The 17,566-nt window shown below is 32.0% G+C and overlaps 1 protein-coding gene, 1 long non-coding RNA gene and 1 pseudogene across 2 annotated transcripts; 1 reads left to right on the forward strand and 2 right to left on the reverse strand.

Moving 5' to 3' along the window:
* Positions 1–500: 500 nt before the first annotated feature.
* Positions 501–1,261, reverse strand: LOC127703791 (tubulin alpha chain-like; annotated as a pseudogene).
* Positions 1,262–8,572: 7,311 nt separating this feature from the next.
* Positions 8,573–14,868, forward strand: LOC127703786 (uncharacterized). Its single transcript, XR_007983043.1, has 4 exons — positions 8,573–8,676; positions 12,827–12,961; positions 13,098–13,173; positions 14,739–14,868. It is a non-coding gene; the product is annotated as an uncharacterized LOC127703786 (long non-coding RNA).
* A 1,095-nt stretch (positions 14,869–15,963) lies between these two features.
* Positions 15,964–16,572, reverse strand: LOC127703758 (sperm-specific protein PHI-2B-like). The gene has a single exon (XM_052207839.1). It carries the CDS (start codon positions 16,570–16,572, stop codon positions 15,964–15,966), a length of 609 nt encoding a protein of 202 aa, XP_052063799.1.
* Between the last annotated feature and the right edge of the window lie 994 nt (positions 16,573–17,566).

Consider the following 17,566-nt stretch of genomic DNA (forward strand, 5'->3'; position numbering starts at 1 on the left):
TTCTCCTTATTCAGTTACTCCATCAAAAGTTTTCCCACTAAATGTGTTCATGTTAAAACAGTTTATGTACAATTGACTTGTAAATCGTTTTGACATTTATTTTCTTCAGTTCATATTTTAAGGTGTCCTTAAATAATATTAACTGTTGTTTAAACTAAAATTACTTTTAACCCTTGCTGAAATATTATCTTGACACCAGACTGATGGAAGATTGAATACTTTCCCTATGAAATAAAGTTATTACAAAATATCAATTTCAAGAAAGTTGCTAATTATTTTAACAAAACTGAAAATATTCACATGATTTAAATGTCCTAAGTATTGCTACATTATCCTCTTAATTTTAACGAATGTACAAATATATAAATATATATATCATTTATGTAAAAACCTTGATTAATGTTGATTCAATATAATAACAACTAATTTGGCCTATTGAGTACTAATCTGACTTCAATTTCATGTATGCATGCACTATAAATTGAAAGCACAAATTCTGTTCATTGTATGCCACATAAAACACCCTCCTCTTCTCCTTCTTGATCAGCAGAATCAACACCAACTACTAGTACTTCATAATCTTTCTCTAGAGCTGCCAAGTCTTCCTTATCCTCTGAAAACTCTCCTTCGTCATGCCCTCACCTACATACCAGTGTACAAAAGCTCTTTTGGCATACATCAAGTCAAATGTGTAATCAAGCTAAGCCCAAGCCTCAACAATTGCAGAGGTGTTGCTCAACATACAGACAGCTCGCTGTACTTTAGCCAAATCACCTCCTGGGACAACAGTTGGTTGTTGATAAATGATTCCCACCTTGAAGCCAGTTGGACACCAGTCAACAAACTAGATAGTTCTCTTGGTCTTTATTGTTGCAATGGCAGCATTGACATCCTTGGGGACTACATCTCCTCTGTACAACATACAGCAAGCCTTATACTTGACATGGCGTTGGTCACATTTTACCACTTGATTGGCTGGTTCAAAGCAAGAATTGGTAAGCATGATAAGGTTTTTCTGCAGATATGACTGGAGCATATGTAGCTAAAGGAAAATGAATGCGTGGATATGGTACCAAGTTGGTCTGACAATCTGACCAATCAGTCTGTTCAAATTTGTGTAAGACGGTCTCTCTATATCTAATATATCTAAATTACGTCTGCATATGTCATAGATAGCCTCATTATCAACCATAAAGGCACAGTCAGAGTGTTCAAGGGTTGTGTGAGTGGTCAAGATGGAGTTGTATGGCTCAACAACAGCAGTTTAAATTTGAGGAGCTGTCAAAAAAGAATAAACGAAGCATTTTCGTTGTATTTAAGAACACTTACCTTGAATTTCGAGAGCAGATATTAAAATGAACCAAAAAACATATCTTAGACATCAGACATACAGATATTTTGCGATTGTGTGAAGTATTTCATTGTATCATTTATAATGCTTTCTAATTTTGAAAAATAATGTGCCGAAACATTTGCTTATTTCCTATTTCTCCTTTTTAAGATTGATAAACAAGAAATTAATTTGCTAAAAGACATGCTTGATTTAAGGATCCATCACTAACATGTGTTTATACGTAAATGTGAATATTTAAGATATGTAGATATGTAACATTAATGGTAAGAAAGGATATTGTGTACAAATGCATGATACAATCACGCTTCCGTTTCAATCTCACAATTAATACATGATGGTCTTGAAGTATAGATTCTAGGTACTGACGTTATATTTTAACCTTTACTACTTAGTCCATTTTTTGTAATATACTTTTGGTGTGGCTCGGTATTTATACATCCCGCCATTGTGTTATTGTTGTATGGTAATTTTTGTATTCTTGTCTTTCATTTTTGCCTAGTATGTTCTTTATCTATGAAGTTTCTATATGCCATTTTATTTTTCTTTGTTAAATAGTTATTTGTTTTTATTGTGATCAAGATTATAACACAATGTTTACTGCTGTATCCCATGTTTTGACATTTTTCCCTATTATATCTGTTTGTTTTGCTCACACATTGTTGTCAATATAATGGAATTCTATATGACTGTCATACAAGTGAGAGGTTAAGCTAGCTAAAAAACCAGGTTTAATCCACCATTTCCTACATAAGGAAATGCCTGTACCAAGTCAGGAATATGACAGTTGTTTTCCATTCGTTTGCGCTTTTGATTTCGCCATTTGATAAAGATCTTTCCGTTTTAAATTTCCTTGCAATTCGCTTATTTTTGTTATTTTAATTTTCACGCACTTGACAAACACAAAAGCAAAGCCACTGCTTTTATATTGCTGTCCTTCATTTTAAAGTCACTGTCAACATTGAGTTATGATAGCTCCCTATTCAATGCAAGTCCGACACGGCTTGTAAAATAGGTTAGTGTGGAATTCGTTTATTTCATTACTGAAACTATAAATGTATTTACATTTTTGGTATTTAGATGAATTTTGTCTCTAAATGACCCTAGATCTGTCTCGAAATAACCTTCTGACGTCAATCATAAATCATTTTTTAGTTATGACGTCAATTTTTTTTCAAAATTGTGATGCAATATTTTGCGGGTACTTGTTTAATTGTAAGTAATGGATTACATCAGATACATTATTATCATGAATGTCACCTTTTAAAATTTTGATTCGAAGCAGACTGATATAGGTAATTTATAGTTAATTTGATCAACTGAAGAAAAAAAAAAGATAGTTCGTTATCACAAGTTTCATTCCGTTTATCCAGAAAAATGATCATAAATGAATAAGTAACTTTGGTCCAGTATTGCGTTTGGATAGTGAAGATCTTGTACCGGATCATAAATGCAATTAATCTTCAAAGTATGTGTAAAAAATCCGTTTTATATATAATCAAAAAGGCTGAAAAAATAAAAAAATGACTCTCAAAATCGTTAAACATTTTGCATTCAACATCTGAGAAAAACGCAATGTTTAAAAGTAACCGTTTTTACAAACTACAAGAGACAAAAAAAATGCTCATCAACATTTCAATGACATAAAAAAAAAAGAGGTCAACAAACATGAACAATTTCCTGATATAAATGACTTAACAACTATTTGCAGGATGGCTGTGACAAATGGCTCTAAAATCATTGTTCAGCAGCTTCATCACAAAGCTTGGAAAAATTGGAAACTATATATAATTTTGATATTTCTGATCTTGAAAGATCGATACTGCTGTTTGATGATAGTGAAAGAGATAGTGAAAGATCAGATGCTGCTTATTCATATTTGCAAAAAATCCTTTCAAATCATTCTGTAATTATATGCTAATTTATAATAGCAATTGGTATTGCTGAAGACTGGACTTGAATAACATACTTTTTTAACGGAATAGAGCTATGATTGTTCAATGTCATTGGAGCTAGTTCTTTACTTAAACGAGGCCGACTAGTCGGTGGTGCCGTATTGTAATCACTGTCTGTCTGTCCGTCCGTCGGCACTTTTATAACGTATGATAGTTCAAAAATGCCTCACCTTATTTCAATCATTAATATGCTATAAAAGTATGGTCCATATCTAAATATATTGTTAAAATTGTAAAAAAAACCTGTGGTAAAAACGAACTTTTTCGGTAAAAAAACTTACAAAATTGAAAAAAAATGTATTTGTTTATTACTTCGATGAAAAATTTAAATTGAGCATTAAATGATATATCAAATTGAATCGGATGGAATTAATGTGCTTGGATTTCAATAGAAAAAAATATATTTAATAGGTACAATATGGAATTCTAAATTGATTCTAAATTTTAATTTTCTGTTAAAATAGATTTTGAAAAAAAACCCTTCTATTCGCGGATGAAACAGAAATAGGTATAATGTGATATTCTATATTGATAAGCAGTGTCCAATTTAGAAGGACATTATTCAATTATGATCTCAAATTTGATGGAGAGTGACCGGTGAATCTACATATGTGTATAACAATAATATTTAGTCTCATCTTAATTTACCGTTTACAAAATCAATATTTATACCGATAAAAACAATAATCAAGGATATAATTACAGTGATGAATTGGTAACCTTTTAGAATAATTTTATTCAATGGATCAATAGGTTTACATGGATCATATCTAAATTTACATTTTCGGTAAACAACATCACCGTAAAAATTAGGATGTGCTATTCCATTAGTAATTAGTTTTCTACAGGTACAGACAAACTTGCAAACCAAATCTTTGTATCTATGGGAGAATTAAGTAAATTTTTTTTAAAAATTAATTTGTGGTAACGAAATCCTTGACTCAATAATATACCAATAACATATAAGTTACGTTCATTGAAATCCAAAACGTCACTACAGTCACGAGCATAGCAAAAGTGTTTGGATATATAAACACCGTAAGATGGTGCAAAAGGAACATCACCGTCCAAAAAAAGGAAAGTTAACATTAGGGAACGAAAAGTTGTCCGTTTTGTTGTAAACTTTTGGGTAGAGTATTTTGATTCCTTTTTTCAAAAAGGTTTTAACCTCTCGGTCTTGAACTATGTTGAGGTCCCACGTGATAACATGGCCATAGGGATCATATCTAAAATTCGTCGATTCACAGTCTCAAGTTGAAGGAGTGTTATTTTCTACTCTTGCGTCCGATGTATACGAAATAATTGGTGGTTCTGTGTTATCATAATAAGGAGGTGCAAAGTTTCGAATGGTAGAGACATTAGATATTCTAGATATACATATTGCCATTTAGACCAAGAGGATATGCATTCTGCAGTCGTTTAGTCCAAGACAGTTCAATAATTTTAAGGGAATCTTCAAATTGTTTATGATATTGCCCTTGTTGTTTCTAGATAGCTTCGAGTGGTTGAAATTTTTGAAATTTGATATAGTGATTACGTTTTCCTAAATGTTGGTAAATCACACTTTTGAATTTCTTTGACTTTCAAGAGTGGTATAGATGTTCCTGTGTTCGCCTGAAAAATTCCTGTCCTGTTTGTCATACAAATTGTATACCACACTTTGGCATGGTTCAAGTAACCAGATAAATGAGGCTTTGAGTTTTCAAGTAATATCACAAGAAATGGATATCGAAAATGCTCTATCGTTCACTGTTGACCTAAGATTATTATTAGAAGATAATCTACAGCAGATTAGTAATTTTCCATCAATGCACGGGAATACTTGTGGATATACACGTGAAATCGGGGACATATTCTACTGCATCATAATATAAGTATATATGTTACAATAAATTTGTATAATCAGGGAAAATGATTAAAAGCTAAATGATTTATTCTATAAAATCATATTAAAACAACCTTATAAACATAAATTGTAAAATGTGAAGCACAATCTATTAAAATGTTAAGCACAATATATTAAAATGATAACCTTAATTTATTAAAATTTTAGGAACGATATTTCAAAATGTTAATCTCAATATATTAAAATGTGAGGCACAATATATCAAAATGTTAACCACAATATATTAAAATAATTATATGATTTACATCTGTTTTTGTCTTGTCATAACTTCCACATTTCAAAAAACATTGTCCTTCACATATCGAATCACATTTTATGACAGGTCAAAGAGAAAAAAAAGTTTTCAGTACAAACATCTGAATATGTAAAAAAAAAAAGGGAATTTGCAGCCTCGAACTGATTCCTTGTGTAAGATCTGAATAGAAATCCATGTTTTATTGCCAGGCTATATCCCTTTTTAGTCTTTTCGTGAACGATGGTCATTATGTTTTTTTTCGGATGGTATGAGAACATTCGACCTCCTTCAAAATTTGGTTCGATCCGTCAATCATTCGTTCTGCCTATTTTTCTATACATTAAAGTGCGTTTGTTCTCTTAGTTTGAATTTCTTTTTCTGTTGAACACCAAAAATGCAAAACAGATGTTCCATAACCTTCTTCACCATTTGTTTTACAACAAATGACATGCATTATGCATTTACACTTAGAACATTTATGTACATTTGATACTGGTTTTTGACAAACAATACATGTAAAGTTATCGCAATCAATGGGAATGTTGATTTTATTGATTTTATTGTCTTCTACGTTATTTCGAAATCCTGTGTTGGTTATATCTTCAATATTATCCCTTGTGTTTAAAAGCGAAATTATTTCATCTGTTCCTGACATTTATGCAATTTTGTTTTTCAATCAAAATGGGGGAGGGGGTTTCCCCCTCAATGCCCCCAACCCGACTGACTTGTTATCAAGCAATAGTATACTAATAAGACGCAAATCGTTGAAATGTGCATATGATAAATGGTACTTTTGTTTCTAGTTTTTACAATTTTTGCTTTTAACAAAAAAAATTTTCGTCAGATATTTTTTTAATTCTTCGTGAAATCATTTTTTTTTTCATTTTACAAAAGCGTTTTTTTTTTTATTTTTAGATCAATGCCAACCAGCCCTCCCCCTATGTTAATGAACAATGCTGTAAAGAGTGTAACATGTATGACATATAAGGGATGGTAGGAGTCTTAAAACTATTTGAACACTTACTTTGTCAGCAGATAATAATAAGTAGGAGTTTTGTCTTCTTTCCTTGGTTCTTTTGTCATCAAAGTAACAATGTCATTGTATTTGTTCCTTGTCCATATCTTGCCTTTTTTGCCTTGCAATTTACGATAACTTTTGATCATACATTTGCTCCAGCCCAAGAAACAGCTGGGCCTGTGCCATATTTATTTGTTTGTGAAATAATGTGGGTCAACAGTTAGATAAAATATCACTGGAAAAACTATTCACTTAAGATTTACCTAGTAGATCAGGAATGAAAACTGTTATTAACCTATATTTTGAAGGAATAAGAAAAACAAATGATAATTTGTATATATCTAATTTTTTTTATCAAATATCAAACAAAGGATCTATGAATTATTGATAATCCATGAAGTCATATTAGGGAATTTGTAAAATAATTATTAAAATGTTCAGTGATTATATAAAATCACTGGTCATTTTTAGTGATTATATATAATCACTAGCGATTTTACTGATTATGTATAATACCTGAAAAATCAAGGATTCTTCATAATCCCTGATTATATAAATTCACTGTAACATATACATGTATATGAGTAAAAGAATTATTCTAAACTCCTGATCATTCAGTCTGGTGACTTTCACGATCATTATAATACGTTTCCTGATCTTTCACGATTAACTTGATTAAAAATAAATATCATATGATTAAAAAATAATCTGAACCTTTTCATGGAAAAATACATAACCTTTTTAACTGATCTATCTGACACACTTAATACAGCGTGACCATTAAAGATTTAAAAGTGGGCTTTTTTTCGTTGATAATTCGCATCGAATTATGTGTCGCCTTCTGTGTTTTAAGAAAAAAAACTTCATTTTTTCTTTACCTAAATTAACCTTCTTTACCTTCTCATATATTTTTAATAAACATATTTTTTCTGATTTTTTTCCACCTTTTGTTAATACTGTGATTGTTTTCACAGATTTATTTGCATTGCATTTAATTGCATTCATGATCCAATAAAAGACATGTCTACGATCCGACAGAAATACATGACTACTATTACTTATTTCTTTCACGATCATTCGGATGCCAGCCGTGAATATATGAACATAATGAAGAAGCATCATACACTTAGACAGACAACTTTTATAAGCCCATATTAGAAAGGACGTATTATGGTATATCGTTCCTCCGTCCTTTGTCCGTGCATATGTCAACACCGTACATGGGGTATATATCTCACACTTAATACACTATATAGCGTATGTTTCATATATGGATAAAGGTGTGCTGCTGGTTAAGTTGAATTTCTCTTAAAGAGTATAAAGGACTCGATCATGAATTGGTTAATAGTTATGAAATATCTGTTTAATAGATGACCATCATTGAAGTGTTCAAATTGTAGTATCCAATCTCCCCATCCTCTTTTCTTCTTCAACTTCGTATTTGATTTGCAATCCCCCCCCCCCCCACTTTTCTGATGAGTCTCATGTAGACCAGTCTGGCGTACCAAATTATCAGCCCAGTATCTGTGATGAGTTTATGACTTAACGAATAGTAACTTTCAATTAATTTTTCTCTCCAAGATCAGTTTCGTATTATGTTTTTTTTGTATATTCCACTTAGTATCTTCTGCCTATTCTGTATTTATAAATTTTGTTCTGGGATAGATAAATCCTGAATCTTTCATGTTTTGTTACCACTGGTAAGGGTTCTAAAGAAAATTGATAACTTATGTGAAATGAAACTAAAACAACTAGTGATAACAATGTGTCGTTATAATGTCCTAAAAACTGTAAACATGTCATACGTTTTAACAAGCATATTTTTTTCTATGTAATACTAATGATAATGGCTTGTATTGCTAATGTAGTGTAAAATAATACCTTTAATATTCTGTTATCTTGATTTGATATTTATATGCATCAAAACTTAAATTGTGTTCAAACACGATTTATATTCTCAACAATTTGATTTTTTTCAAGTTTCAAGAGCTTTGCCCTTCAATTTTCACATATTGCGTGGCTGTTTAATCCAATTTTTTATATATGTCTTTTTAATTCATGCATATAATGAGTGACACATCTGTCTAAAAATCTATTTTCCTTTTATATTTAAAGCAGCATCAACATTCAATGATACGCTATAAACTTTCAAGATGAAGTCAATCCAGATGATCGTCGCAATTTTAGTTTTTACCGCTGTGTGCGTTACAGGTAAGTTCAATATTGTAAACAAATTTCCTTTTTCATTTTGCATCCATGTTGCATGGCAAATCGTTTTGTAGATGAACAAAATTTAATTTTGACGTTTGGTTTGGGTCTATTATTTTGACCCTGCAAAATTTTTTTATTTTGTTACATGTTTATTTAGTTGTTTTGGATTACTATTTTAACATTTATTTATATCTTGCCGATGAAGAAAAACTTAAAATATATTGGATACAGGTGATTACAAAGAAAAAGCCAAATTTAAAATGCAGTGCTTCTGTGTTTATATTAATATTATGGTACATCATCTTGGTCCATCTAATAAGATTTTATAACTTCGAGAATATTCAAAAATGTTAAGGCATAAAAAAGCGATTTCTGAATGTATATAATATCAGTTTCTAGCTTTCTTGATTATGTCTCTTTTGACTTTCAGAGAGTAGCATATCAGTTGGGTTACTATGTAGCGGCAACACTTAAACATTATCTATTTTTAAGATTCTTAACATAACATGAGTTAATTCCTGCAGTTTAAGATTCCCTAGATAGAAATTAAAGGTTTCACTTAATACGAAAGATTGTAGAATGTTGTGGTAAAATAAAGCTACTTCAATTAAATTTTTTTAATCACAAATCTTGTCCCGCAATGGTTTAGTCTGAGCAAATACAGTAATGATTTGGTAATCACAAGTAGCTAATAACCTTAATGGTACCAATTATAAAGCATCAGATGTGTATTTCGAAAAATAAATGTCCCCTTAGTGATACTCGATGCCAAAATATTTGAAAATGCAAAAATTATTCATACCAAAAAAAAGACAAAAAGTGTAGCCAAAGCTGGACAAGGTAACAGATCTTTGCATGATGAGATATAGTTCTTTATTTATAATAATTTCTTAGTTTTGTAACAGCAAAATTTGATAACACAATATTCATATTTTCATGCCAGTATCAAAGTAATAGCTATTGAGCTGATCATACACTCTGGGACTAACAGTCCACAAACATAGGTATAGACCTAGTGGTAGTTAACGGTACAAACTTGACTGCACCATAGCTACGTATCTTTGATTATTTTTTACAGTATGAATGTTACAAAAAGAGAAAAGTTATCAGTTATCATCCGTATATAATCCAATATTAAATCTTGTTATTATCACTATTCAAGGCAACTTGTCTCCACTCACCACTTTCAAAATTTATTTGCTTAATATTTTGTTTCCAAATCATTGTTAGTTTTCTAACACGAGCTTGCAAGAATTTACAAAAAGTAAAAACCGATCAAACAAGTTGAATCATTTTGGCGGTATCCAAACGCTGGTGTGAGTTCTAGATATTGCGTCTAGAATATTTCAAGTAAAAGTTAATATACATTTTTATCAGTTTATAATCATGATAATGTAAAGAGTTGAAGAGTCTTTCTATATATATGTATATTTATTATCCATTTTGTTGAAGCAGGCGGTAAATTGCGATTGCCTATCTGTCTTTTTTTCGTCCGTCAAACCGCTCGTCACTAGCCCGATGTGTATTTGCACACACATAATGAACGACATAACATGATTTTATGAAACTTGAACATAATCTATCTCAGTTGATGTACTTTTGCAACATTTTTCAGCTTTTCGAATAGTTTTGACCTTCCCTTAGCTAATCATGAGTTTTGTCATTGAGATTTCCTTAATTTTGAAGGTTATCATGTTGATTTCACATTGCCTCCTAAATCCCGTATTATCCTTAATTGAAACTCTCTAGGAAAAAATGATGATGATCCCGTAGCATCAAGTACAGTCATGAGAATAGATTTCAATAAGTAACGATTGCATTTTTCTAGTGACTATTTACAGAATATCACACACTTATTTACTGTCTATGAGGACAATAAACTTGATAGTGTCCTCATAACCAGTAAATAAATGATTTATCATATAGAAAGAAACTGGTTGTTTCTGAATGTTTATCGTACAGTATTTCCTCTAAGTCTCCCTCTGAAATAGATTCAATTCGACCTTCTCCCGCTGTGCAGCTGTGTCCATTTCTCGTCTGATAAACAACCCTTCTGGAGTCTCCTGGGACGAGTCAAATTAAACGATAACATTATAGCATTCCGAAAAATCATTTAACGTTAATCATCGATTGAGAACGCAATCTGTATAAAAATGCAGGAAAATGTATGCTGCCAGTAAATACTTGTAAATAGATGTTAAAAGGATCAACCGGTATATAGTATTTTTCAGACAATTTTGTAAAAATGTTTAACATATTCGTACATAATTTTATAAACCAAAATTCTTACTGAGGTATAATAATACAGTGTATTCGTATAGAAAGAAAATCTGAGAAAGTTTGGGGATTGCTTATTGTTCCAACTGAGTAAACAAAATATAAATTCAAATATAAAAATATCAAAAATATCAACCAGCATATTTCCATGAATTTAAATCATTTAACAACCAAAAATAACACTTAGACATGAAAGACACGAAAGACATTAAGCACTATAATTCTACGTCACATTGAAAGTCTCATTTTATTTAAATTTTGGCTGTTCAAATATGGGAGTCGTAATGGTGTGAAACTTATAAAGCATAAAAAAGCACACATGCAAAAAATTCCCATGTAGCGTTTGAAAAATGTAACACTTGGAAATATTTTTTTCTTTACAAGTACTAAAATGTAACGCAGTATCTACCAATGATTCATCTTCATTTGATCATCTTCGGAATTAGTTTGATTTTATAAATTTATCAAAAGGAGTAGTCATATTTTTCTCGTGAACTTTAACATATCCCTTGTGCGTTGATAAATAACATTTCATTTGTTTAATGTTACTATTATGATTTACAGTCAATGTGATTTACATAACGGATAAAAGGATGAAATATGCTGAATTGTTTTGGACGAAGTAATATTATTCTCCTTTCGTTTTCTGCCGAGCAGAAACTTTCTGTCTTTCCAAATCTACTTCATTTTTATGTCACGATTTCAGCCCGTGATGTGTAGGTTATGTTCAATATTCAGCTATATATCTATTTAAGATAGGCATTTCTGTATTACTGAAAAGTTATTACACCAAGGTTTTCGATATAACAAACTTGTCAAAACATTTACTAAATTTTACCATCGGTGCAAGGACATCATTCGTAAATATAAATCAACGTGCAGACATCTTATACGTTCAGGTATTTCACATTCTATCTTTTGTGGTAATATTCTATACAAAGCACAAACATGTCGTCATTCAACTCAAAAGCTAACCAAACCGTTAAACAGACTTATTCAGAAGGGATATAGTTACGATACTGTTGTCAAGTCATTAAAGATGACATTTTTTGAAATTAATATTGATTCGCTCATAGGGTCTTTGCATCGGAAATAAACACATTTATTCTAAGACCAGTTGTTGGCATGACACGGGTTATGTTCTTCTCGTATATTTTATAATGGTATGATACTAAACCCCTAACGGGTGGAAAAAAAGTGAAAAAACTGAGCTCCGAGGAAAATTCAGATCGGATAGTCCGTTTATCAAATGGCAAAATCAAAAGCTCCAACACATCAAACGAATGGAAAACAATGGGATTGTGCTTGATTGTCATATGATTAAGACATAATCTTTCAATCAGTTTAATTGAGATCTGGAGCTGGCATGTCAGTAACTGCTAGTAGTCCTTTGATAAAAGAGAGGCGAAGGATACCAAAGGGACATTCAAACTCATAAGTCGAAAATAAACTGACAACGCCATGGCTGAAAAAGAAAATAATAAACAGACAAACAACAGTACACAAAACAACACAGAAGACCAAAGACTGAGCAACACAAACTCCACTCAAAACTGGGTGTGATCTCATGTGCTCCGGAAGGGTAAGCAGATTCTGCTCCACATGTAGCACCCGTCGTGTTGCTCATGTTAGTACACAACCGGTGATATGTATAATTTGGTAGACCCATTGGAGCTGTTTTCTGCTCGTCGGTTGGGTTGTTGTCTCTTTGCCGCATTCCCCGTTTCCATTCTCAATTTTTTTTTGCTTGACAATTGGCCGTTTTTACTGTGGACATAATGATAAGTATCCGTCTTTTTTTCAATACTTTATTACCTGTTTCCTATATTTATTTTTTTTACCAACAAAATGACAACCTTATTCTATCTTACAGGTTATTACCAAAACCTGATGCCAATATGCTACAATAAAGACGGATATTGCGAAATCGGCCCTGCATGTCGCAAAGGATTCACTTGTGACGTAAATATGCCATATGGATGCAGAGGGGCAAAATGTTGTATTCGTGGTAAGTATTAATATTAAACGTTTGTAAAATCATAATACATCACACAACTTATGTCTTTAAAAGTCGTGTTTTGTAACTACTTCAAAAGAACAATTTGAATTTGGATTTAGATTTAATTTTGATTTTCATCTTGTAGATCAAGTAACATACGAGACGTACGCAGCACCAGTATATAACTCCCGTAGACACTGGAAGAAATAATAAACCACAAGGTAATGAATACAATAGTAGAACTAAATTAAATGTTGAAGTACTTTACGTAACGGATATCTTTAGTCACATATCCCTGGTACACTGGACATGCTTTATAATGTTCCATTTTACGTTGAAGGCGCCGCACTGTTTAAAAGTCTTCTGCTTAAGTTTTCTGGAGAACAATCCAATGTTTTTTAAATTAACTTTGAATGCATTGACAGTGAGTGAATAGACTTTCTAAACTTACAGTTATCTTCATTAACTTAGAAAAAAAACTAAACGAATACACATAGGCATCTTTCTAAACGAATACTAGTATATGCATACATATAGGCATCTTTATAAACGAATACTAGTATATGCATACATATAGGCATCTTTTAAACCTACAGCTGTCTTCATTTACCGTGATAAAAATCTAAACGCAGAAAAAGATAAAATCACAAAAATACTGAACTCCGAGGAAAATTCAAAAAAGGAAAGTCCCCAATCAAATGGCAAAATAAAAAAAAACCAAACACATCAAACGAATGGATAACAACTGTCATATTCCTGACTTGGTACAGGCATTTTCTTATGTAGAAAATGGTGGATTGAACCTGGTTTTATAGCTAGCTAAACATCTCACTTGTATGACAGTCGCATCAAATTCCATTATACATCTTGGGCTCTGACTTGCGATGTTACACGACGGTTGCCACATGTGGAGCAGGATCTGCTTACCTTTTTGCAGCACACCTGAGATCACCCCATGTTTTTGGTGGGGTTCGTGTTGCTCAGTCTTTAGTTTTCTATGTTGTGTTTTGTGTACTATTGTTTGTCTGATGGTATTTTTTTAGCCATAGCGTTGTCAGTTTATTTTCGCCATATGAGTTTGAATGTGCCTTTGGTATCTTTCGTCTCTCTTATATTCCGAACCGCGACGGTCACGATGAAGTACGATGCTTGCATTGTGATGTTAACTTGTTGCTAGCTACGCTGAAATGCAATGAATGACTATATTTTTAATGTTATTCATTTTCTCGTGTCGACGTAGAAATTGAATTGTTTGTTAGACGCAGCTTTTCATGTTTTTAAGTAAACCACCAAGAGTATAACCAGTTTGAATAAAAAATCGTCAGTACATTTTCAGTCATTACTGAAACGGTGATGTTTACTTCGTAAATGTGGCTTATTTAAAAACTGAATCTTGCAGCTTTCACTCCGCAAATTTGACCTTCGGTGAATTTTCAACTCAATGGGACATTATTCACATTGTTGGTGTGAGGCACGATACAGTACGTGATAAATTTTAATAAAGTATCTTATAATCTATAGCATATCTGTATTAAAGATCATAGTTTATGTAAAAGAGTAGCTAAAAGGGAAATCGATAGAATATTGTGATGTCAAATAAAAAAATCTTACTCGTATGAGTCCACAATATTTGTTTTCCATGATAAAATGTAACGCTAATGCCTAGATGAAGAATAATTGTAATCTAATTTCACTTTTTTTAATTCAAGCAAGAAACACATATCGAAAGCATAAACTTTGACCCGTTTTACTGTTATTTACTAAAAACAATTGATTCATTTTTCAGGCTACGGTTATTGAAGACAGGTGTTCTAAGAGGAAACATCAAAAATGAAGTCAATTACAAACTTTGATTTCAAATAAAAGATTTTAGAAATAAAAAATCGTCCGAGTTTATGATGTATATTAAATGTGGCATATAAAACTGCAGAATATATTTTGCTTTCTTTATTGGTTCTACCAAGACACTTGAATCGCGCACAACACTACCACCATGTTTCACTACCACTATCAGTTAACACAATAACAGTTGTAAATGCGTTAGGAAAAGTACCGTAAAGTTAAATCTATTCACTCAATAATTAATGGAGATCAATAACTTACAAAACATAAAACAGCAACAAAAACAAGAAGAGATATGCAGTCACCATACTTCTCCAGCAACTAGTTTTCTGAGATCTCAACCCTACTCTCTTATACACGACCATACTTTTATTAACTTCCGATATATTGATACACCCATCGCTTTCCAAACTTTCGATAATGACTTTTTTTAATGAAACACGTCATGTACTTTAACAGGTTCTTTTAAAAAAATTCATATGTACGCCCGGGCGTTTTGAAGTAAACATATAGTCATGCGCCTGCTTTATATGACATATGCTTTTTTTCTTTAAATATGAGAGTTAAAACCAATATTAATTAAGACCGTTTTTGAAATAATTGAATATCCCTGAAAATGTTTTACGAATTTTAGTAGATTTTTAGTAGTAGCTGTTGAATGAATATAGAGATATAGAGATGCGCGTACTTCAATGAAATAACCAGCGAACGATACAACTATCCCAATCTAGATAGTGGTGGTAAACCTAGAAGAAAGATTGATACTAATTTCGTGATTCGTCAAAATATCATTATCGTGATTCGTCGGAGGTCTCAAATAATTATTTGGAAAGAATTTAACGTGATTCGTCAAAATCAGTCGAATTTTTTTATCGTCATAGAGAAAATGTACATTTTATAGTCATGCACCAAAAATGACCGTTAACGTCATTTTAGAAGATTTTTTTGCCGTTATTGGTGATGAAGGTACTCCAATTATGACCCTCATATACAATATCTTATACACTTGTATGCAAATTTGTCCGCCATTACTTAAAATCACAAAAGTTCCCGAAAAATTTGACATTACAATTTAAAATATTTGACGTCATAATTAAAAAGTGATTGTTGCTTAACATCAGATGGTTATACGGTGACAGATCTAATGTCGTTCGGAGCGAAAAATTCAGCTAAATACAAAAAGTGTAAATACGTTTACTTAAGGGAAAAGGACACAGCTTTGCTGGTTTTTTGGCAGCCTTCTTTTTCTTCGGAGACTTTGGCTTTTTGGCTTTAGACTTCGATGACTTTTTAATTACAGCTTTCGTCTTTCGGGGTGACTTCTTAGCCTTGTCATTGTTTGATGCATTGTTTGATTTCTTCTTTGGTGACTTGGTTTTCTTTGCCTTTTTCTTGGGAGAAGCAAGTGCTTTTCCAACTCGGAAGCTACCAGTTGCACCAGAAGCACAAGAAGCACCAGCGGAAGTTTTGGTCCTGACTAAAACACCACATTTCAATCCATTTGCAAAAGCCAACTTCATTGCAGATCCAAGGTAAGATGTGTTGATTCTTTTGTTGTTAGCCAGGATGTATTTCCTAATGGCTTGGATTGACGACCCTTTTGTGTTCTTCATTGCTTGGATGACAGCAACAATTATGGATAAAGTAGATGGTTTCTTGGCTCGACCCTTTGCTCTTGGTTTCTTTGGAGTCTTTCTTGCCTTCTTTGCTAGACTTCTCTTTGGAGATTTGCTCCTGCTTCTGGACCTAGATCGGGAACGTCTATTTGGGCTTGGCATATTGGTTACTTGCTATTACTACGTCAAAAAACAGTAATGACAACGTCAGCTACAGGTGCTTCATTTATCTTTACAACGCGGACGTGATAGAGAAAACCCATGAAAATTGGATCTGAAAACTGGGGAATATGGCGGACATGAAAATTTGTGCTTTCTCGTTCATTTCAATTGCAGAAAATCGACTGGAAAATGTGTGAAAACGGCAATTTTAAATGTAGAAATAATTGGTAAGATCTATTCTTCAAATTACATTACAAATAACGTGCATTATAAAACATTGTCATCATGAAAGCATACGCCGAACTTGTAGTTGTTGGTTTCTACAATGTTGGCTCAGTCAGAGTGACACTAAAAGGGGAAGAAAACTAGCGTAACAGGGTATGGAATTGGTTTTACATGGCCAATTAATGATGTGTGTACAAAACCTTATTATTTTTAGTGTAACTTATGAATGCAATGTTAAAATATTTAAAGAACCAAAATAGGTTTCCAGATACATCAACACATATCCGCCATTTTTCTTTGGCAATGCATATTTTCAAAAACAAAAATTCCATTCACCATGCTCTCCTGTTTTGCTTCTTCAAATATTTGAACATTGCATTTATTAGCTTTACTAAAAATATTTATATTGTAAATAAAATATCTTCTCTTTTTTTTTTTTATTCTATGAAATGACAATTTCCAAAGATGTCATGAAAGCTAAAAAAGTGCCGAATTTTCAGTACAACCAAGGACTTATATCTAGTAAGACTTTCTATACAAATCCTTGGTACACCTATGCTAAAAAGTGTATTTTTAATAAAAAATGCAGTTGTAAGTTTTTAAATGAAAGTTTGTAGGATTTATCTGTATAATAAAAACGATTTTGATTAATTTTGATGAGATTGAAATATATTTATGCCAGCTTTTGTGTAAAGTGTCAGGGTGGCAAACTCCAAATGATTTGTTCACTTCTGTCTGATTGCCTTGAAAACTGCAAAATGAACTACTT

The sequence above is a fragment of the Mytilus californianus genome, unplaced genomic scaffold, assembly GCF_021869535.1.
Source record: "Mytilus californianus isolate M0D057914Y unplaced genomic scaffold, xbMytCali1.0.p SCAF_50, whole genome shotgun sequence".
NCBI lineage: Eukaryota > Metazoa > Mollusca > Bivalvia > Mytilida > Mytilidae > Mytilus > Mytilus californianus.